This window comes from Ursus maritimus, unplaced genomic scaffold, assembly GCF_017311325.1.
Source record: "Ursus maritimus isolate PB19 unplaced genomic scaffold, ASM1731132v1 scaffold_2, whole genome shotgun sequence".
NCBI lineage: Eukaryota > Metazoa > Chordata > Mammalia > Carnivora > Ursidae > Ursus > Ursus maritimus.
Genome location: NW_024424452.1, coordinates 97,689,331 through 97,713,406, shown reverse-complemented (window position 1 = coordinate 97,713,406; position 24,076 = coordinate 97,689,331). Strand labels below are relative to the sequence as shown.

The 24,076-nt window shown below is 33.1% G+C and overlaps 1 protein-coding gene across 2 annotated transcripts in view; it reads left to right on the top strand.

Annotated features, from left to right (window-relative positions):
* The window catches only part of DENND1B (DENN domain containing 1B), a 243,457-nt gene that overhangs the window by 180,751 nt on the left and 38,630 nt on the right, over positions 1-24,076 (top strand). For both annotated transcript variants that reach the window (XM_040636412.1, XM_040636411.1), the window contains one exon: positions 17,495-17,585. In XM_040636412.1, the coding sequence (XP_040492346.1) occupies positions 17,495-17,585 (91 nt within the window). The remainder of the gene's footprint in view (positions 1-17,494; positions 17,586-24,076) is intronic.

Here is a 24,076-nt window from a genome sequence, read left to right as displayed (position 1 = left end):
TTTGTACAGTTAGGAAACCAATGTGACTAGTTTCATATAAGGCATCTAGGAGTTAGTTTTTTATGGTAGCTTGGTAGTGGTAAACAAACTATATTTTTTGTAGGGCAGTCCTAATGTAATTCAGTTTATAATGTAATCCAGCTGTCATAAATTTAAAATTCAGAAAAAAAATTCATTGTCATACTAGTATCTTAATTTTTGGCTTAGGAAATGTAAAAGCCATTTCAAAAAGCATGTAGTTTAACATCAGAATTCAGAATGTTTAGAAGTACTAGTTCTTTCATTCCAGTGTGTGATCATAGCAAGTCTCTTAATTCAGACTTATCTTAGCTTCTGTTTATATAATTTAAGTTCTAAACACTTTTTTTTCTTATTCCACATGATAATTTAAATGTAAAGTTATGTGAATTCAACACTTAATGAAGACCTACAATGGGCCATAAACTGCTCAGTGCCAGGATACAAACATGAATAAAAATTCAGTAATGCCCTTGAGAAGCTGAAAATCTAATAGCATCCTTTGGACTATTCAGAGAAAAAATACCATGTGACGTGAAATAAGCTTTAAAGTAAACAAGTCATATAATTTGATGGTGACAAAACCAATACTACTATCTATATTCTGAGGAAGTTTTAAAAAATAATTAGAAAATATTCTCTGGGGGCTATAACTGCCTTCTATATGTGAAGGTTTACCTCAGAGAAAGGGTTAGATTTTTCCAGTACCTAGAAGAAGCAGAATCAGGTTTGATAGGTTTCAGGGTCCAAGATGTTTTGTGAATTTCTTAAGATAGAATGGGTTACTTTTGGTGCTCTGTCCCTCGAGGGCTCCAGTATTAGACTGAATTGCTTCCCAAGGTAGTATGAGGATCATGAGATGGTCTTTATAAATGCTGAAGTATACAGCACAGTGTAGTCCTATACTATTCTTCTAGTGCATGCTTGTTGAGTTAAATAACAGTACCCTTTTTGTATTTTTATCTGGTAGATAGTACCAGAGATGGTACTACTGCCCATTGTCTAAACTGAATTGTGAAGATCAGATTATACGGGGGTCAAGAATTGAATGGGTAGATAGAATGTCTAACTTATTACTTAACATTTGACCATGAGACTGTAACTAGTCTTTTCATTAGATGTAATTCAGACACAGTAATTTATATACTTACAAAATGCTTTTATTTTTTTAAGAATCAAACAGAATTGGGTTAAATCTTGGCTTTATCACTTAATAGCTGTTTGTTCATAAGTATCCTTTTCTTTTTCTTTAAAATAGAAATACCACCTAACAGGGTTGTGGTAAAGTTATGTGAATTAATACACGTATACCTCAGCACAGAGCACAACACTTTGTAGAAGCTTAATAAATTTTAGTGTCTGCCTCATTTTAGAGCAATTGCTTCAATAGAATACAAATCTATGCAGGATTTTTAAAAAATAAAATTGTCAGAAAAGCTAAATGTAAAATATTAAAATGGTCAATTAAATTAGAACCCACTATATAGACAACTTGGATAGTTTTACATGCACCAATTAACCATATTCTCAAACTTGATATCATTTTATGACCCTTAAGAAGTGATACTTGAAGATAGCCCTGAAAGAATTTAAGATTCCTGTTAACAGTTTCACAAACTTCTAAAGATGAGTAAGTTTCAGAGATTCACTATATAACATAGTGTCTATAGTTAACAGTTATCTTATTGTGTATTTAAAATTTGTTAAGAGGGTATATCTCATGTTGGTGTTCTTAGCACAACCAAAAACACAAAGGGATGTGAGGAAACTTTTGAAGGGGTTGGATACGTTTATTACCTTGATTGTGGTGATTATAGCAGAAGTGTATGCATATGTCCAAACTTACCATATTATCTACGTTAGTTATGTGTAGGGTTTTTTTTTTTTTTTAAGATTATTTATTTATTTATTTGACAGAGAGAGACAGCCAGCGAGAGAGGGAACACAAGCAGGGGGAGTAGGAGGGGAAGAGAGCCTGATGTGGGGCTCGATCCCAGGACTCCGGGATCACGCCCTGAGCTGAAGGCAGATGCTTAACGACTGAGCCACCCAGGCACCCCAGTTATGTGTAATTTTTTGATTACCAGTTACACTTTATACTAAAGCTTGGGGGGAAAGGAGAAGAAAAAAAAAAGGAATCAGTTAGCAAAAAATTATCAACAGATGAAGCCTCAAAGATACTGTTGCTCTTTCTGAAGGAATACAAAAATACTTATTAGGTACAAATGATTACTATTCATTATTATAAATTTGTGATCCATTATAGGTCAAGAACACATCAGGTTCTCTCTTTATTTAGCAATGCTTATGCATCAAAATTGAGAGAACATGGACCCAGGAGAGCAGTGTATAATTTTAAGTTAAGAGTTAAAGTAAACTGTTATTTCTTTTTTTTTTCTTTTACTGTTATTTCTGATAATACCACAGGCAGGATTCAGAGTAAACTTATATACTGAAACAACTTTAAATGCAGTATTTAGAAAACTTTTTGTGGCGGGGGAAAGGAGACAAAGTCCAGTGCTTACTTCCCAAGTTGAGAAGTGTATTAGGAGACCTTACTCCCACAAATCTGGGATGACTTAGTGTAAAAGTAAACAAGAAATAAGTTTGCTCCTTCCCTTAACTCATTTCCTGGTGATTGTACCTCTGAAGCACTGGTACTGAGTGGAGGGGAGGAAAAAGTGCTTCTGAGAAGTAAACACACCAGCATGTACAGGAATTTGAAGTCTGAATTAATAATTTCAGATTTGGTCTGACACAACTCAAGCCAAGTGTAAAGTGATCCTAAGTTGTTAGCACTGTCAGGCCCTAGGCAGAGGCAAACACACATCTTCTCTGGAGGAATCCAGGCACCAAAGTATTCTCCCCGCTATAATTCCGAAGAAAAATTTCACTGCTAGAAATTATTAAACATACAAGGAAACAAATCATGAATGAGAATTAGCGGAAACAGCAGACAAAAATTGACTTGCAAAGATGCAAAGACTTTAATTATTGAAATTATCAAAAATAGAACATAAAATAGTTATGCTTAAGGTGTTCAAAGAAATAGAAGATATGCTTTAAAAATGTTCAGGATATAAAAACATTCAAGAACTGGAACCAAATTTAAAATGTAGCAAATAGAATTCTGATAGGAAACATGTAATTGAAATGAAAGGAAAATTGATGGGTTTAACAGTAGATCAGATCTAACTGAAGAGAGATTTGCTAAACTGGAAGATATATCTGAAAAAGAAATTATCGAGAAGATATTGCAGAAAAATGAAAAAATAGAGAATATAAGAGAGGTTAATAGGCACGAAGGATGGAGTGGAAATGTCTAAAGCCATTCTAATCAATTCTAAAAGGAGAGGGCAGAAAATGGAGGAGAGGTAATAGTTGAAAGGATAATACCAGAACCAATAAAGTACACCACTTTATGAATTTAAGAAGTCCAACATATCCAAACTGAATAAATAAAAAGAAATCTACAGCCACACCATATATTCAGCTCTAAAGCATTAAATAATAAGGGAAATTTTTTTTTTAAAGATTTTATTTATTTATTTGACAGAGAGAGAGATAGCCAGCAAGAGAGGGAACACAAGCAGGGGGAGTGGGAGAGGAGGAAGCAGCCTCCCAGCATAGGAGTCTGACGTGGGGCTTGATGCCAGAATGCTGGGATCACGCCCTGAGCCGAAGGTAGATGCTTAACGACTGAGCCACCCAGGCGCCCCTAATTAGGGAAATTTTTAAAAACAACAAGAGGGACAAAATAGATTACCTTCAAAGGAGCAATATACTGACAGCTGGGTTCACATCAGCAATCCAGAAGATACTGCCATATCTTCAGTGTGTTGAGAAAACATATCTAGAATCTTATGGCAACTAAAAGACATCCTCATCATAAGAGTGATATAAAAACATTTCCCTCCAAAAAACTGAGTTTGCCCCTTGTGCTGGCTTTATCGATGTGTCTGTTTGGTTAGGCTAACATCCGCAGTTACTTAATCAAATGCTCATCTTGGTGAAGGTATTTTTACATATATAATTAAAACTTTGAATCATTTGACTGTAGATAATCTGGGTAAGCCTGTCTGAATCTGTTGGAAGGCCTTAAACTCAGAACAGAGGTTTCCCTGGGAGAGAGAAGAAATTCTATGGTTGACAGCTTTGGCCTCTGCCTATGGATTCGGCCTGCTCATAATTTTTCTGCTGGATACTTCTATGAATTTCAGACTTGCTTAGCTAGCCCCCTAATCATGTAAACCAATTCCTTGTAGTAAATCTCATGTGTGTGTGTGTGTGTGTGTGTGTGTGTATCAAATCTCCTACTGATTCTGCTTCTTGGTTGAATCATGACTACTACATCAACAGCAGAAAGAAATCCTTAAGGGAGTGCTCTAAGAAAGTACTTCAGGGAGAAAGAAAGTTTTCTCAGATCCAAGATGGAAGGTCTGAGATGCAAGAAGAGAGAACAAAATAAATGGTAAATATGTCAATTAAATTTAAGTAATACTAACTGTGTAACATAGGCAAGTTTTTTCCCACGTTAAAGAATGAAATAGTTCCAATTCAAATTCCAAAAAATTCCTGTTTTGATGATGGAAAAAGGGAGATACTCTTCAATTTGTTTTATACAGCTAAGATCATCTTGGTTCCAGATCCTAAAACAGTATGAGAAAAGAACATTATAGGTCAGCTTTGCTAAGGATCATAGATGCAAAAATTTAAACAAAATATTTACAACCAATTCTAGCAATATCTAAAAAGGATACTACTTTATGAGCAGGTTGCATTTATTCCAGAAATTAAAGGGCAGTTGTATATTGGGAATGTAATTCCCTACAGTAGCTGATTATAGGAGAAAAATCATTAGATCATCTCAAGAGATGCAGAAATTTTTCATAAAATTCATGGTAAAAACTAGAAAAAGATACTTTCAACAAACATCATACTTAATGTTGAAACACTGAAAATTTCCCTCTGAAAAAAATGTCATCTATTACCATTGAAATTCCTAACACATATAATTTAGCTTAAAAAAAAAAAGATTTTGAATGAAGGCACCAAACTGACTTTATTTTTATTACTTTGAGGAGCGAGACAAGTTTCTTAAGACATGAAGGAATAGCTTAATACATTTGACTTTATTGGAATTAAGAACTTTTGGTTATTATGAGGTGCCTGGGTGGCTCAGTTGGTTAAGCACCTGCCTTCAGTTCAGCTCATGATCCTGAGGTCCTGGGATCGAGCCCTGTATCAGTTGGGCTCCCTGCTCAGTGGGAAGCCTGCTTCTCCCTCGGCCTCTTCCTCTCCCCCTGACACTTGTGCTCCCTCTCTCTCTCAAAAAAAAAAAAAAAAAAAAAAAAAAGGAACTTTTGGTTACTAAAAGACACCATATTTGTAATACATATAAACCACCCAGAGATTTAGAATCTAGAATTAAAATCAAGCCAAAAACAAAACAAACTCCTACATTCTGTAAGAAGCATATCCATCTAATAGAATTGTGCAAAAGACTTGGATTAGCATATGCAAATGAAGAAGCGTGAATAGCTAATAAAAGTATGAAAAGTACTCAACCTCATTTGTGGTCAGAGAACATAAAATTAAAAAAACACAATGAAGTATCACCTCATATTCACCAGATTGGCTGAATTTTAAAAACCTGAAAATCTCAAAATTTGGCAAAGGCATGGACCAAGGGACCAAGTTTTAACTGTTCAGGGGAGTGTATATTTGCACAAATTGTTTAGAAAACACTTTGGCACTAGCACTGAAAGTTAAACATGCAAATTTCTTATGGATTGCACTCTAAGTCGTCCACCAAAAATCATTTACTAACACTGCTCGTAAAAGCTAAATACTGGCAGTAATCTTAGATGTTCATCAGTATTACAATGAGCAAATGGTTATATTCATACAATAGAACATTATACAGCAGAGAAATAAGCTGCAGCAAAACTGAATATGAATGAATTAAATGAACAACAAATCACTGAAGAATTATGATGAGTCCTTCTATGTCATGTTAAACAGCAAGAAAAATTAAATAACATATTATTTAGGGAAACATTTGTGTGGTAAAACTATAAAGGCAGGCAAGGAAAGGATAAGCTGCAGGGATTGTGGTCTTTTCTGTGGAGAGAGAAGGGTACTCAAGGAGGGACCTTCTAAGGAAGGGAATGTTCTGGTAGTTTGCTTTATTATTATTATTTAAACCTAATTATTTAAGTTACTATTATTTGAATTATTTAAGTCCTGTATAAAAACATATTGTTTATTGTTTCTAGATCAGCCTGTGATAGGCTGTTTTCATTGACATTTGACTTCTTAACCTCTTGAGGCCTCAGTTTCTGCATCTGTACGATGAGTTAGACTGACAGGTCACTAAGTTTGAGATACCTTTAGGCTCTAACATTCCATGATATTATGAAATAAACATAGCTTAGACAGATGATAGTAGGTTCCATTTGGATAAATTCCTCTTATAGATAATGGATTTGGAAGGATTCCCAGAAACAGCTTCTTAAATCCACAACCCTGACATCACCATGTTTCTTTAGCTAGCAGCTTTATGAAGATTTAAGCTATTATTTTTAGGGTTCTTACCTTTATCTCATATTATGCTAACACAATAAAGGAAATTATTTTCTTGTGTATATTATTTGTTATTAAGGCCACTGGAAGTAAAGTTTTTTCTGCTCATTTTATTAAACACTTTTCCTGGCTGAGGACCGTGACTGAGTTCATTGTGTTGATTCAAGAGTCTAGTCTAGAACTACAAACTTATGGGATCTCCATGAATATAGGCCCTCCTTTAGTTGGCAACTGAGATTTCTGTTAAGAAATGTATATAACAGCTAGGGAGTTCAAGTATAGATACAGATTCAAATTGGAAAAGCCTCTTTTATTATTCTTCCAAAACCTGTCATAAGCTGATCCAGATGTGTCTAGGAAGAATTTTTCCATCCAATAAAGTGTCCCTTGTGGTAGAAGACAACACATGTTTTTAAAAGAATGGGACTGTGGCTGTAGTACCCTACTGAAAAGCACAACATTTAATGAAGCCGTTTGTATTTTTCAGAACCATTCATGCATTATCATGTATTCTGTACCACAGTATAGCTGTGTTTATTTTAAAATGAAAATATTTTAAATAAATTACTGGTTAGGTTGCCTTTTTCCTCCCTTCATCTTCAAGTAAAATTAAGTTTTCAGTTAAATACGCTATATTCATTGTTTGACTTTGAATTCCTGGTCTCACCGTCATGTGACCCTAATGGCATGCCTACCCCATTGCTAATAGCATTGGCTCTGGAATCCAACAGACCTGGATTTGTATCCTGACATACCACTGTCTCAGAGTAGCACACATTGTAAGGTGCTTGGTCTCTCTCTGGGGTTTAAATCCTTCCCGTTTCTTATACTAATGCAGTATCCAAATCTGAATATCTCTTCAAATACACCTTTCACATAGTAAGGTTTTGTATGTGCTGTACCATGAAATCAGTATTAATATGCTCTCTGTCATTCTTCCATAGCTTGTTCAAATGTCAGCCCTATCCAAATCAGTCTTCACCCTTACATCCATTCTGTTCCCTTAGAGCTGTGTTCATACCTGTGTTATAGCATTTAGTCTATCTTACTATAATTTACCTCTTTGTTAATGTCTTCCTTCACCTCTCTAAAGCCTCCCTGATTTTCCTCCCGCTCACTAGGTCTGCACTCCTTTCTCTGTGCCTATCCGACTTTGAAAACCTTTTGTTTGCTTATTCACTTTAACAGTTATGTACTGAGTATTTGTTTTTTGTCAGATAAGGCTACTTTAAGCACTTGAGATTCAGAGCTGTGTAGCATGTTTTCATGGAGTTCTTTCTTTCTTTTTTTTTTTTTTTAAAGATTTTATTTATTCATGTGACAGAGAGACAGCCAGCGAGAGAGGGAACACAGCAGGGGGAGTGGGAGAGGAAGAAGCAGGCTCATAGCGGAAGAGCCTGATGTGGGACTCGATCCCGGATCGCCAGGATCACGCCCTGAGCCGAAGGCAGACGCTTTAACGACTGCGCTACCCAGGCGCCCCTCATGGAGTTATTTCTAGTGAAGGGAATGGGTTAACAAGCAACAAAGATAAGAAAAATATCAGGAAGTGATTAAGTTCAGAGGGTATGAGATATTGATTGGTTGGCTAATTTTAGACCAGAGGTTCAGAAAAGACATTACTGAAAAGGTGATACTTAAGCTTAAATCTAAGAAGGGAATTAGTTTTGGAAGGAACATCACTTCAAGTAGAGGGAATTGCTATTGCAAAGACCCTACAGGAGGGAAAGAACTTGGCATTTCCTAGCATCAGAACTAAATCAACCCTGGGCAAGAAAGAAAGTTGTATTTGATGAGGTGAGAAGAGCAGAAAGGGGACAAATCTTACTGGACTTTGAAAGCATTAGAGTTCCATTTTATTCTAAATGAAGTAGGATACCATTAAAAAACTTAAGCTGGGGTGTGGCTGGATCTGATTTGTACATACAGTTATTTATTATCATCCATTCTACTTTTTTTTTTTTTCATTCTACTTTAAGGTTGTTCTTTCTGAAAAGCAAATCTTATATTTTTCCTATTGTATTTAGAATGAAGTTCAAACTCCTGGCATGGCACACAAATCCTTCATCTTCTGGCTTCTGTCTCTCTGATTTTTCTCTAATACTTCTCCAGATACCTTTGTGATAGCCATTCTGAATGATTTGCTGTTAGGTCTCTAGAAATAGTTTTATGTCTCTATGAACAGCCCACATTCAGGGGCATTCTACAATATGACTGAGCAGTACTCTTCAAAAGTGTCTAGATCACCAGAGGGAAGGTGAAAGACTAATGAACCACAAATGGAAAAGATTGGATTCGATCCTGGGATAAAACAAGACATTAGTAGAAAAACTGGTGTAACCTGAGAATATGTCTGTAGATTTTTAATAGTGCTGTATCTATGTTAATTTCTTGCTTTTGATGGGTGTACCAAAAAATAACTTGGATTATAATTAATGTTTATTAACAAATAGTAAAAACAGTAATTATGAAGAGATAAAAATAACATTTATTGAACATTGATTTATGAACTTGGATCGTAATCCAGGTTGATTTGTTTGGCTCTTTCTTGAGTTGTAGGCTCTGTAAAGACAAGGATTATTTTTTAAAGTGTTTTGTATCCTAATATTTAATACATGATAGACACTTAATATTGTCAAATAAATAAATCAAATAAAAACTCCTGAGGGACTCATAATAAGGAATAGGTATGAAAATGTCTTGACAATTTTGATAGAAGAGCTTATAAAATCAATTATAATGTAGCTCACTTAGGGATGATCCAAAACTTGTAGGAGTCAAGTGTTACTGTGTTTTAGTTTGAGTGGTGTCTATAACTTAAACCTAGAGTCACATAATGGTGTAAGATATAGAGTGAAAATTCAGTGACATCCTGAGCATTCTTTATATTTTGTGCTATGATCCACTTTCTCTGACTTAATAAGATGTTGAATAAAAGGAGTGAGTCAAAAGCCATATGTCTTCTTTTTATGTTAGCTGGAGATTTTGGGAGATTTTAGAAAGCTTTTAACATAAATAATAAAATCCTATGAATTCTACACTATCCTATTAATCTCTTTTTAGAAGAAGCATGATAGTTACTTATGTATGGTATGTAATCTATAGGTAAGATCAACACATGCATTACTACATTAAAGATTCAACAGGTTTGGAGTACTAGGAAACATTTGATATATGAATCGTTAGGAGATGGTAATTGTATCAAGCACTGATTTTATAACATGAAAAAAAATAAAAATAAAATGTGACGTAAGGAATATCTGGAGACTTACTGGCAGAAGGAAGGAATGCATAAGGAGAGATAGCTTATCAGGACAAGGAATATAGACCTTTCAACATCCTTTGTTCACTTACTTTAATTAGTATTTTATTTTTTAAATGTTTTTAAAGATTTATTTGAGAGAAAGAGAGAGAGCGTGCGTGTGTGCCCATGCACAGAAGTGAGGGGGAGGCAGAGGGAGATGGAGAAGCAGACTTCGCAGGGAGTCCCCTGGGGCTCAATCCCAGGACTCTGGGGTCCTGACATGAGTTGAAGGCAGATGCTTAACTGACTGAGCCACCCAGGTGTCCCACTTCAATTAATATTTTAAACAGTGTTTCTCTGAGAGGGGTTTTAAACCGTCTGCATCATATTTATCTAAAAAGTCTGTTAAAAATGGATATTTTTGAGTTTTACCTTCAAAATTTCTGATTCAAGATGCCTGGATTAAAACCCAGGAATCTACATTATTAATTAAATACATAACAATATACACACTAAAGTTTTGGAAACATTCATCTAAGTATTCTTTATTCATTTTCTCAATTCTACAGTATAATTTGAGTGTCTACTTATGTATGATGCAGGTGTTCTGGATGCTGGGATATATTGGAGAACAAAGCAAAAAAGAATATCTGACTTCGTGACTTTTATTTCTAGTACGAAGGGGACAGATAATAGATAAAATATAAACTCTTCAAAGATGATAAGTACTATAGAAAAGTAAATAGAATGGGAAAGCGGGCTACCTGGGGATTAGGAAGGAATTTAAGATAGTATAGTCAGTGTGGATTTCACGGAATATGTGGCATTTGAGCAACTTCCTGTAGGGTGGTCAAAGGTAGAAGCAGAGAGGAAGATTTGGAAGGCTATTGCTATCTTGGTGAGAAGTGATAGCATTTAGGAACTGGCTTATAGAATATAGGATAACAGCTGGTCAGATTATGGATCCATTTTGAAGGTAAAGTCAGTGGATATTCTGAAAGATTTAGTATGAAGTGTGAGAGAAAGAAGAATCATAGATGTTTTCATGATTTCTTATCCAAGAAACTGGTAGGATGTAGCTGTCATTCTATTGAAATGGGGACGATTATGAGCCAGAAAGATTTTGGTAAGATGGAATGCTTAGAATTTGCAGAATTTTTCTTTAATGACTTCTGGGTTCCCCCTGCCCTTCAGTGAAATTATGAAGCAAGGTCATCAGCTGAGAGAAAATGGCGGAAGTGGTTGGATATTTAAGGAGGGAGAAGATGTGAAATAAATGGGAGAGTGAATGGACTAGAAAAAAAAAAAGAATTGTTTGGCATCATTCAGAGCACACTGGAGATGGTAGATTATGACTTTAAAGTGAGAGTAGTCTTCATGGTTGGCTGGGTTTTCTCTCAGCACCTGGAGCTTCCTACAGGCCTGCTGACTATATGCTTGCTTCTGTATCAGAGTATTATTTATGATGATGGCTCCCTTTTCCTGGAATTCTTTCTCCCATAAACTGTGTGGCCTACTTCCTCACTGCTTTCAAGGCTTGAGACTCAAATGTCATCTTCTTCATGATATCTGCCCTGACCACACTATTTAAAATTGGAAGTTCCTTGCCCAAATTCCTCAGTCTTCCTTATGCAATTCTCTTTTATTTTCCAACACTCATCACCTTCTAACACACTACATAATTTATTACATATTTTTTTCATGCTTTCACTTCCCTTCTCCCCCAAATGTTTAAGCATCATGAAGGGTTTTTGTTTCATCGTTGTTATTGAATTATAATTGACATGCAGTATTGTTATTAGTTTCAGGTATACAAGATAGAGATTTGATATTTTATACATTATGAATGATTATCACCATAGGTCTAGTCACCATCTGTCACCATACAAAGTTGTTACAATATTATTGACGATGTTCCCTGTGCTGTACTTTACATCCTTGTGACTTATTTATTTGATAACTAGAAGTTTGTACTTAATCCCCTTCTCTCTATTTCACCCATGCTCCTTTCCCTTTGGCAACCACCAGTTTGTTCTCTGTGTCTATGAGTCTATTTCTGTTTTGTTTTGTTTGTTCATTTGTTTTGTTTTTTTAGATTCTACGTATAAGTGAAATTCTACCACACTTGTTTTTCTCTGACTTATTTCACTTAGCATTATACCCTCTATGACTATTTATATTGTGGCAAATGGCCAGATTTCATATATTTTTTATGACTGAGTCATAAACACAATATATATATATATATTACACACACACACACACACACACACACACACACACACACCACATCCTCTTTATCCATTCATCTATCAGTGGACACTTAGGTTGCTCTCCTATCTTGGCTATTTTAAGTAATGCCGCAGTGAATGTAGGGATACATATATCTTTCTGAATTAGTGTTTTCATTTTCTTTGGATAAAGACCCAAAAGTAAAATTGCTGGGTAGTATGGTAGTTTTATTGTTAATTTTTTGGAGCAACCTCCATACTGTTAGTGGCTGCACCAAATTACATTCCCACCAACAGTACATGAGGATTTCCTTTTATCCACATCTTCACCAATACTTGTTATTTCTTTTTTTTTTTTTTTTGAAAATAACTGTTTTGACAGTTTTGAGGTGTTATCTCGTTGTTTTGATTTGCATTTCCCTGATGATTTGTAATGTTGAACATCTTTTCATATGTCTGTTGTCCATCTGTATGTCTTCTTTGGAAAAATGTCTATTCAGGTCCTCTGCCTGTTTTTAAATTGGGTTATTTGCTTCTTTGTTATTGAGTTATATGAGGACTTTATGTAATTTGGATATCAACCGTTCATCTCTTACACCATTTGCAAGTTATCTTCTCCCATTCAGTAGGTTGCCTTTTCATTTTGCTGATAGTTTCCTTCACTGTGCCAAAGCTTCGTAGTTTGATAGAGTCTCATTTGTTTATTTTTGCTGTTATTGCCCTTGTCTGAGGAGACATACAGGTCTATCTCAAGAAACAGTAAAAGTCTCAAATAAACAGTCTAAATTTAAAGGAACTAGAAAAAGAACAAAGTTAGTAGAAGGAAGGAAATAATAAAGATCAGAGAGGAAATAAATGAAAATAGAGACTTGAAAAACAATAGGAAAGATCAATGAAACTAAGACGTAGTTCTCTGAAAAGATAAATCAATAAACCTTTAGTTAGACTCATCAAGAAAAAAGAGAAAGAGCCCACAAAGGCTTGAATTTTTGTTCTATTCATTTCCGTATTTCAGGCATCTAGAAAACTACCTGGCATATGGTAAACATTCAATTAGATATTTACCAAATGATTGAATGAATTAATTCTTTGGTCTGATGGTCATAAAGTTTAACAGACTTGATTTTGTTGCAAATTATTTAAATACTATCTTCTGTTGATATATCCTGGAGGATACTCTTGTTCCATTAATGTTGTTTTAAGTTATTAGTTCTAATAATAAATCACACTGAATGGGCTTTTTATACTCTTCAAAGTGTTTTCCTGGTCATTATACTGTGGTAGTGTAATTTAGAATCCTTACAGTTTTATTTACCTAATATTTGAAATGGAATAACAATAACAGTTTATTTCTATTCCTTCATGTACTTAATTCTATTGATTTAGCTCTAAACTGAACTACCTCATTCCCATTTGTTATAGCAATCTGTGTTTATATATAGCAACTAACTGAATGCCTTGCATTTAGCAGGTGTCTATAAGTATCTGTTGACTTAATTTATTGTAACACTTTAGTGTAGTTTTCACTAACCTGTCAAGGTTTACTGAACATTTATAAGAAGGAATATTTAAATTAGACTACTTTTTTTTTTTTTTTAGCCCAAAGCATTATATAGAAAGGAAATTTTAAGGACCTGTTATAAATTAATATATTTTAAAGGTAATTTTTTACTGTATTTACAGTTTTTCTTTAAATTGCTAAAGATTTCTGACTCATTAAAAATGTGTTTTTTCTCTAGCTCTCAAGCCTTTATTAGATTATATTTGTGCCAAGAAGAATTTCTAATCAGAGATAAATTTTGAGATATGTTAATTTTTCCTCCAGGCTGAAAAAGGAATAGGGGAGTCTCGATTTGTTTACTGTGTTGCTTCAGTGCCTCTGCTGCTTTCCTTCAGTAACAAGACTGTCATGTTAGCACAAAAAAACAGCACTCCATCTTCGCACTTCCCCAGCTTGATAAAGAATTGCACCACTGACCCTATCTCCCCAAGAATAGTGTTTTTCATGAAGTCTTTTAAAAAGTCAAAATCTTTAAAAATCATATGACTCTTATAATTTAATTATTGTCATCCTCAGAGTTTTGAGGGATTGATTGCAATTAAATATTTATATAACATATGTCTACACCACTAAAGACATTTAGAAGACTGATTAATAGCAAAACTTGTTTTGGATTTTTAGATTAAATGCCGGAAGTACACTGACTAGTGAGGAATTAAAGAACTGTGAGAAACATACAACTTATCTCTTAGAGGAAAGATACATAGTCTACTGGGCCATGCATTTAAGTTTACTCTGTGAAATCTGATCAGAACATATTCTTTATATTTATTTGTAAAGAAGCTTATCACTATGTCTATTCTTTATATTTTATTGTATTTTTAAAACATTTATATTGTATTTGAAAATTGATGTGGTGAATGTTTATTTTTATTCTTTAAATGGACTCAATTTCCTATTAAGATGGTTATTTGAAGATAAAATGCTTTGAAAAAACCTTAGCAATAACAATAAAAAAGAGTAGCAGGAAGTAGCTTTACTGCTTAAAAGCATTTCTCTTGTAACCTGTTAACACTACTTTAAGATTGTGTCATAAGGTTTAACAAAATTCAATTCTTGCAATTATTGATGATTTGGAGAGAATAATATTAATGATCTTGATAATTACATATATCCTTATTTGAATGAATTTTATTTATAATTTACAATAAAATTATGAAATTCATGCTATGAAATTATGTCTGAATTTTTTTGAAATTTCCAATTATGTTACTTATGTTTTGGTGTGATTATTTAATATGTTTAGTTCTAGGTTTTAATTTTCACTTTTGGGATGAAAAGCAAAATATTAAGATTTATGTAAAAAGTATCATCTTAATACAAACTCTTAAATTCCTTTAAAAATCTACTTGCAACCTAATGTTATATCTGTAGCACTTTCATTGTTATTAACAGTGTTACTTGTCATTACTTGCAATTCCAAATTAAGTCTTCCAAAACTTATGTCTTTCAATTACTTAAAGATGCGTGTTTACTAAATTATGTGGGTGACTCTTAATCAAGTGACAGGTTTCAGCCCATTATAAAGTCGTAGCTTTTCCAACAGATAATATTTTTTTAGTTCAAAATTATTTCTATGCAAAATAGCTAAGATGCTCTTATCTTTTTTACTTTTTTACTTACTGTGAAATCCTCCAGAGTTACTAGAATGGAGTGACCATGACCCAGCTCCACTTGGGAAAAAAGAAAAGAGGGGTTACTGGTTACTGAATCAAAAGTAGAAAAAGGAATTTAAAGAACTGTTACCTTAAGCATATTTTTCTCCCTTAATGCCACTTCTCAGCTTATCCCTGGGTATCTGTATTTGTGTGTATGTATATATAATATGTGTGTGTATGTGCACAAAATCCATCTTTTATTTTAAGAACAAACATTTTCATTAAGTATGCATGTAGATAAATGTCTGATTGTCACTGACAGGATTGTTTGCAAAGTCAGTTGATAACACGTGGCATTTTACCAAGTGATTAATTTTTATTGGCTCGATTCACTAGTTCAGTAACACAAAGTAGTTATTCATGCTCAAAAGTGCATAATCAGTAAATAGTTTTGGGATTTATCTCTTTTTAGACGTTGAACTATTCCACTCAAACTAAAATGGATGGATTATTTCTAGTAAACATAAAAATGAAAACCTTTTAAAAAGTCTTGTAGTCTTAATCTTTTAAAACAAATTAAGTCCTTTAAAAGGATGTCTTAGTTTGCTTCGTTTGTCAGTAATGTATTACTTTAAATTTATCATTTTACTTCACCTTATTTTTTCAAAATACTTAGTCCATCAAATTAGATCACTTTAGTTTGATTTATAATGTTATGTTGAAAATATATGAAAGTTAAATTTTGCAAGTATTTTAAACCACTTTATTTCCAAATTAACCATTTATCATATGTAGTAAAGATGCCAACATTATGTTATTACCTTTTATCTCAAGATACAATGACATGAATAATTCCACGTACACATCTTTCACATTGTTTCAGTATACTTCAGTCTTTCAGCAAACATTCATTTCAAACTATATGTTAGGCATTTGCCAGGTATTAAAGATACATACATGAGAAAGACAGTGATCCTACACTCAGGAAATTCATAAATTGACAAGAGATCGAAAAGGTGGTGGTGGGGGGAAAAGGTGGACTTTAGTATTTAACATTTATTCTCTGCCAGCAATCTAGTACTTCTTATTGTTTCAGTTAACCCTCACAAAACACTGTAAGGTGCTTATTATTTTTCCCATTTTATAGAAAGGGAAACAGACTCAGCAAGTTGCCCAAGATCATAAAGCTAATAAGTAGCAGAGATGTGATACGAGCCTTTTTTTTCTCCAAACTCCTGTTCATATTTGCTTATATTATTGGAAACTTGTTTATTCCAGGCATAATGGGGATATAAAAATGGGTAAACTATGGTCCGTACCCTCAAAAAGTTTTACTTTTAATGAAAGCAACTCACACTCTTAAAAAAGTCATGACTATACATCCTTTTAAGCTATGTCTGTTTAATTCGTCTAACCACATTTTGGGTCAAAATTATTCTGTGATAATATAAAGGTAGTTAAACCACGTTTTGAACAGGACTCTGTTGGTTTCATCTGTCTCTTTTTTACTTTTGGTCTGTAAGAGATTTCTGTCTCAAAGTCTTATAACTGATGTAACTTACTGCCATTAAATAATTGTTAAATTGCTGTCTGAGGAATACTGTATTACCCTATAGAACTTCTCTCAATTAGTTTTGTTCACTTAAATAGAAAACTTTTTTTTAAAACTAGGACAGAGTGAGAATTGTTTAAAAGTCAAGCTACTTTATTTTAATTTGGCTAAATTTAAATATTCCAGGGTAAAAAAATTATGGCCAGGAGTAATTCCATCATGAGAATGAACATTTCGTATTAATCTCCAGATCTTCAAGTCTACCTCTCAAACATCATTTAAGTCTTTCTTATGTTACCCTTTGTCTCTTCAGCAAGGGAGCTTAAAGAGACTTCACCTTCATTATGAGTGGAGAAATCTCAAAACATTTATAATATTTTTTATAATCCAAAAGATACAAATTTCAGATGCCACAGATAGACAAAATAGAAAGTAACCAAGTTGCCAGTAAATCATACATTCTTTTTCTTGTTAATGAAGTTAGAGTCTGTGCCATACATTTCTGCTTTAACTAAAGAGCTGTTATTTTACTGAACACCTGCTATTTTAATTGAGTTTTCTTGTTATGTATCTGTATATGTCTGTATATACATATATGTGTAATTTATATTTATATGAGTATCAGCTATTAATATTTTGCTACAAGTAAAATCAATTTTATGAAGAAAATGAAAATTAACTTTTGGATTAACTTTTTAATTTCAGTTTATTGATGGTCGCCTGGCAAAGCTAAATGCAGGAAGGGGTTTCTCTGATGTATTTGAAGAGGAAATCACTTCGGGTGGCTTTTGTGGAGGTAAAGACTAGTTCCAATATGATTACCCATTTTGTGAGTAACAATTGTCTTAATTTTTATACTTGTATCTGATATAATCTACTTCATAAACAACTATTTTCTCTTAAACATATAATGTCTTAGGTATGTTTTTCATCTTATAAGAGCTATGGTATTAACTTATTTTATTATTCAAGGTTTTAAGATGGACTGATGAGTTGGTAGTTGTTTGCGTAGGTAATCTCTTAATATTAGTAGAAATAAATGTCACAGAAATGCAGTTAGCTTGTATCTTCCTGTCTTTCATCCTGACTAGTATTCTCCGGGGGAAAAAAAAACCCACCATGATGGCTACTGCTAAGTAAGAATTAAAGAACTAGGATTATAGTTGAAATATTAGATTATAATATATTCTAAAAAAAGATTTGAATACCACAAGTACTTTTACATTTTAAGTAAGTGTATTGCTATACAAGTCTTTACCTTTTTTTTGCTTTGCAGAACACTGCAGCATGAGGAAAAGACTTTTCAGTTTACCATCCCATGTGCTTACACTTGTCACTGTAAAAAGTGCTCACTAAAAAAATGGAAGGCGTCGTATTATTTTGTATGTGTGAAACATAAGCTAGGTGGTATCTCATTTTTATTTAATATAATGCACTTTAATATAATTAAACAATTGCAGTGTTTGATATGTAAATATTCAAACAACGTTACAATTATCTAGGCAGTTAATGACTTATGAACTGGTACTTTGTACATGATTACTCCGGTATATGGTCCTGACTCTGGCAGAGAATTTTGCTTCAGTCCTTGAAATGTCACATTCATTCATTCATCTGGTATTGTGCTAAGTGTTTACGTACTAGGCACTGTCCCAGATACAGGGTGAACTCAACACACAAAAATTTCTGTTGTGTTCATTTTCACCATGTATAATGGTAATTTTTTCTCTTTATCTGTAGGTTTAATTTGGGGAAAAGATGTCTTTAGTGTGTGTGTGAATAAATAGTTGCTACAATTGAGAATTAAAACATAAAAAGACAAATAGTAATAAGTACATATCTACAAATTTCCCCAAACTTAATTTAATTTTTAAATAAGATGTATTTTTGCACCACAGAAATAAAAAAAAAACCATTGAGATGATTTGTTCATTAAAATAGGTACAAATGAACTGAGCATTTATGGGTCTTCATCTGGCATAAGTGTAGCATTTCATTAAAAGCATTTAGCTTTGGGAAAAACTTAGTTTACTTGACTCAGCAAGTAAGCCAAGTGTGCAATCATTCAGCTCCTTGCTTTCCTCAGCTCGTGGGTAAAAATTTAGCTTCAATGGAACTTTTGTGTTAAAATAAGGCTTTTTTACTTTTCAACTCAGACAAGCAAAATATTGTCAGCTCATGGACAAATTGCTTGAGGCATCTATTCAGTATTTATATAACTGCTGTCTCATTATTTTTATGACCCGTGGGGCTAGAATCTTATATAGAATTGAAGATGACATCTTGTGACAGTAATGGGGTAGAACTATGATTGTCTTGTAGAGTTAAATTCTGTAATCTTAACCATTGGTCCAGATACCTCTGTTCTAGAATAGAGGATAGGTGGGTGGCTTTTCTGATGGGAGAGGGGTTGCTAAAATTTTTCATTAAAGGTCTTACAGTTTAAAAAGAATGGAATATTGATCACGAGTTGGCATCTAACTTAGAGACTGCTGCATTTGCAGTACAACTTGAGGCCAACCACTTTGTTGTTCTTTCTTAAAATGAAAAAAATTTTGAACGCTTATCTTAATTTGGTGGTGGTGGGGGCAATACTGATTCAAAAGGGAAGTATAGTTCAACAAGTATTAATTTCAGTATGTACAGCAAGAAAATATATTAAAAATTATGCCTGGCTATCAGGTGTTATTTTTTAATCATTGTATTTTAGGTTATTATTTTAGAGATACATAGAAATCATTCTTAGAAGAAAATAAAGCACAATTTATTCAGATTTGAAATAAAAATATGAATAATAAAAACTAGTAATGTTCTTATAAATGGGGATATATATATAAAAGAACATTATACATTTGTCATTTAGACTACATTTGTAAGAAAGAAGATGTCTATATCATGATATGAAACTATTTTTCAAAGAATTAAGTTATTGTAACTCATTTCTCTCATAGTTATAAAAAGAATAATTATAATTGTTCCTTCTTACTGAATATTAATATGTGGCAGAATCTCTTTTAAGAGCTCTGCAAATTTTATCTCATTTAATCCTCACAGCACCTATGAGGTATTTTGATTACCCATCCCCATTTTTATGAGGGCACTTATCTCAACAATTTGCTCAAGGTCACACAGCTAGTAGTGCTGGAGTCTGAATTCAACATGTATCTGCCTGGCTTCAAAGCTCTTGCTTTAATAACTGTAATATATTGCTTTCTTATGATAAGAAATCTTCTTAATTAGAAGACATTCAGTAAACAAGAACACCACCCAAGCCTTCTCTACTCCGAGTGGATAAAAGTAAAATTCCTGTCTTGTGATTAAATCTTGAAGATTTTTTACACATAAAACCCTAAGAAAGATCACTATAAGAAAAAAATCAACATTCACTAAAGCTGAGGAAAAAATTATATTCCTTTAAGCAAATATAATTAGGAAATTTTAGAGAAGTATCTAATTTCTCCCTTTTCTGTGTCATTGCAGTGGCAGTTTATATACTCTATTTGTTGCCAGTATGCATGGTGATGATAAAATGAATATGAGCATGAACTTTGTAATTATTGTGGCTCTGATAAGAATATACAGTGCAGGACAGTCATACATAGAAAATCTAGATTCACATTGAATCTAGAATCCATGCAGATTTCCAGAAACTGTTTCCTATCCTGTGAATCCCTGTGGTCAGGACTGTTAAAGAAATCCCTGTTAAGCCTGATTTTTTTCATGAGATCTTTGTAGAATATTCAACCCTAAGAGGAAAGTAATATCAGGAAGTATGTAAGGGGAAGAATATCCATAGAGGCTAAAAGGTAATTTAAAAGTGGACACAAGTAGAACAAAGGATGCAGTTAGATAAACCACAAATATTGGTCTATGAAAAAACAGCTAAGGAATATTGAGTACTTAAGAACATGGAGTGGGGTTTGGTTTTTTTTTCTGCATATTTTTTTTCATGTAAAATAAGACTAGTTTTTTAAATCCACTTCCAGTTATCTAAACTTTAAAAAGGAGAAACATTTTCAGCTCGATTTTATATAGAAGCATATAGTTATTCTTCATTAGCATTTGTTTCTTCATTAGTTTCTGGATATAATCCGATCAGTCTTTTATTTATTTAATTCTTTCTTTTTTGTACTGACTGAGTCACCAAGGGAATTGGAAGAGTTGTGGTAGGTAGTCATCCGTTTTAGTGGCATTTTTCTGGCTTCACTGACCAATCTAGGTAAATTTATATGTTTTTTGAGAAGTAACTACAAATTACTGGAATTTAAACAAATATATTTGAGGAAGAAGTCTTTGCACAAGTGGGAAACCAAGATACTTTGTCCTTGAGTGTGAGAAAATCACTCATATATTTAATGAGAACAATGTTAGGAATTTTCTCAATAATGCTTATTTCCATAATCCGGTGACTTTAGTGGAAGGACTTAGAGATTTTTTTGGCATTCAGATTCATTTTTAAGAAGAAAAACAGCCTTTAAAAAATATTTTTAAAAACAATGTGCTTGCCTCATACATTTTGTGGAAATAGAAGCTTTCAATCTGAAAAGCACTACATTTAGAGAAACAAATATCTTTTAAAAAATTTTTTAACAGTAATCTACCTACATTGTACCACATGTTTCTCTGTCATCTCAAGCAGTTTATGTAGGGACCTCCTGTTTTCCCCTGTGCATATGATTCTGGATTATGATTGGGTGATTTTGTCAACTGTTTCTTCTCAAGGCATGTACTTTGAGCAGCCCCTTTTCATTTCTAATGTAATTAGTGTGAAGTGATACAGGGGAAATCTCTTTTATCGTATTTTAGTTAGCAGTCTTAAGAGGTAGAATTTTCAAAGTTGAAGGACTACTGAACCAAGGATTCAAATACCTAGATTCTTATTCTTTCTTACTTGCTATCTTTGTGACCTTGGGCAATTGGCGTGCCACCTCAGAACCTTCACTTTCCCCATTTGGCAAGTTACTGACAATAATAACTTATATTTTTGGTGTGTCTGTGATGTGCTAGGTACTGTACTAAGTAACATTGTAGCAGCCAGGTTAAAGACCTAGTCCCAAATCCCATAGTTTACAAGGATACAGTGGACTTGAACTCTCAGATCATGGACTCCAAAGCCCATGTCCTCTCATGGAACTGTACTGCCTAAGACACTACCTGCTTTGCCTATTTTAGAGTACAAAAATACGACCCAAATAAGGGAATGTAGGTAAAAGCATTTTGTGACCTGTGAAGAGCTGAATATGAGCTATTTTTAGTCCTCACAACTCTTAAGACACTGACCTTTCTGCAACTGCTCTGAAGTTTTATGACACTAATTTTCTTTGTAGTTTAGAGGCTTAAAAATTATTTTCTGGATTGATAAGTGTTCTAGAATGCTAAAAAGTTATTATGTAGAATTCAGTGTTTCTCTTTCTACTTTCTTCCATTTATTTTGGGAAAAGAATGAAAATAAAGCACTTTCCAGAATACTATAAATAACAACCAAGTCTCAAATATGTGATTTCTGCCCAACCATTTTTAAAAGAGAAATTAATAAGTATATAAACTGATGAGAACCTTTAGTAGAGAAGTAAAAGTATATGAACAATCTGGATAAAGATATACTGTGTATTTTTTTGTTAATAAACTCTCCTTGGAAATAAATTGATAGAATAGCTTGAATTTTTTGTCATTTTACAAAGGAAATAAAATTTAAAAATTGTTTAGGACAAATACCACCTGAAACTCATGGCTTTTTAAGAGTGCAAATTTTATTTACATAGGTTAAGTAGACACATTTTGCTGTAATCATTTCATAAGATTAGAAAAATCTTATTTTTGCCCATGTATTTTCTTCCAGAAAAGTGAAGTACAGTTCTGAGTAGTAAGAGATGTTTTTCACAATGGGGGTTATTTCTTGATTTTTTTTCTTTGAATTGGAGAAAAATTTTAATTACAGAAGTATTATCAGCTGGACACATTTTGCCTGATGTTGGTTAGGAATGCAAAGAGAATAGTTGGGAATCAGTTCTTGGGCCGGGATCATTCTGCTTCTATTTTATAACAGCAAGGTAATGAATTTTTAAAAAGAACACAGCTACATGCAAGTAGAGAACATATATGGTGACAGATGTTAACTAGACTTATGTGGTGATCATTTTGCAATATATACAAATATTGAATCATTATGCTCTATATGTGAAACTAATATAATGTTATATGTCAACTAAATTGCAATTTAAAAAAAAGGAAGAGACCATAATCTGTTTTAGGGATCACATTATGCTCTATATGTGAAACTAATATAATGTTATATGTCAACTAAATTGCAATTTAAAAAAAAGGAAGAGACCATAATCTGTTTTAGGGATTACTTGTACTCCCTGTTTTAGGGATCAGGACTTCGTTTGTTAAGCTAAGTTTAAACCAAGAAGGTAGATGTAAAATCTAAGTCAGTTGATATAAAACGTTACTTGAGATTGTGTTCTCTTTTTTTACCTTATATCATTTTATTGATTAAATTACCATATTTGGAACCAAATATGTGATTACTAGTTTTATTAGAGCGGGTTTTAAGGAGTGCACTTGTGATGAGCACCGGGTGATGTATGGAAGTGTTGAGTCAATGTATTGTACACCTGAAACTAATATTACACTGTATGTTAACTAACTGGAACTTGAATAAAAAATTTAAAAAAAAATAACTTTGTCAGCATTTGAACTTTCTGATAACCATGATGCTCCGTAGACTAAAACCTTCACTGTCTTCATATTTCCTTGGGTAGTATCTTTCAAACTTGGATTTACAACTAGAGAATATCTTCAGAACTATGACTGTATTGCATTACAGTAAAATTTGTAATCCATTAATAGTTAAAAACAATAGAATAATCTTTTTTTGTCTTCAAGTTTCTTTGCATTTTTAAATTACCATCTCGTTTTTTCTTTTCCTGTGCACTTGCAATTTTATTTTTAAATGAACGCAATTGTGTTAAAGAGGCAAACTTTTGCAAGACAATATAGACATAAAACATTGAAAAATTAGTATAAAAGGCATAGGAATCTCGGATTTCAAAAAAGAGGGTATATTTTCCCCCTTTGAACATAATATTAAAATGAAGGGAAATAGAATAACATATTACCTTCATATGTGAGTAAAGAAAAGATGTCTATTCTTAAACATTACAATCATTGTGTTCCTAAGAGAGCAATTTAATGGTTCTTACAATACCATTGCTTTTTTCACAACATTGCAGATAAGTAAAATTTGCCTGCCAAAATCCTGGAAATATTAGTTCTTGATGAATT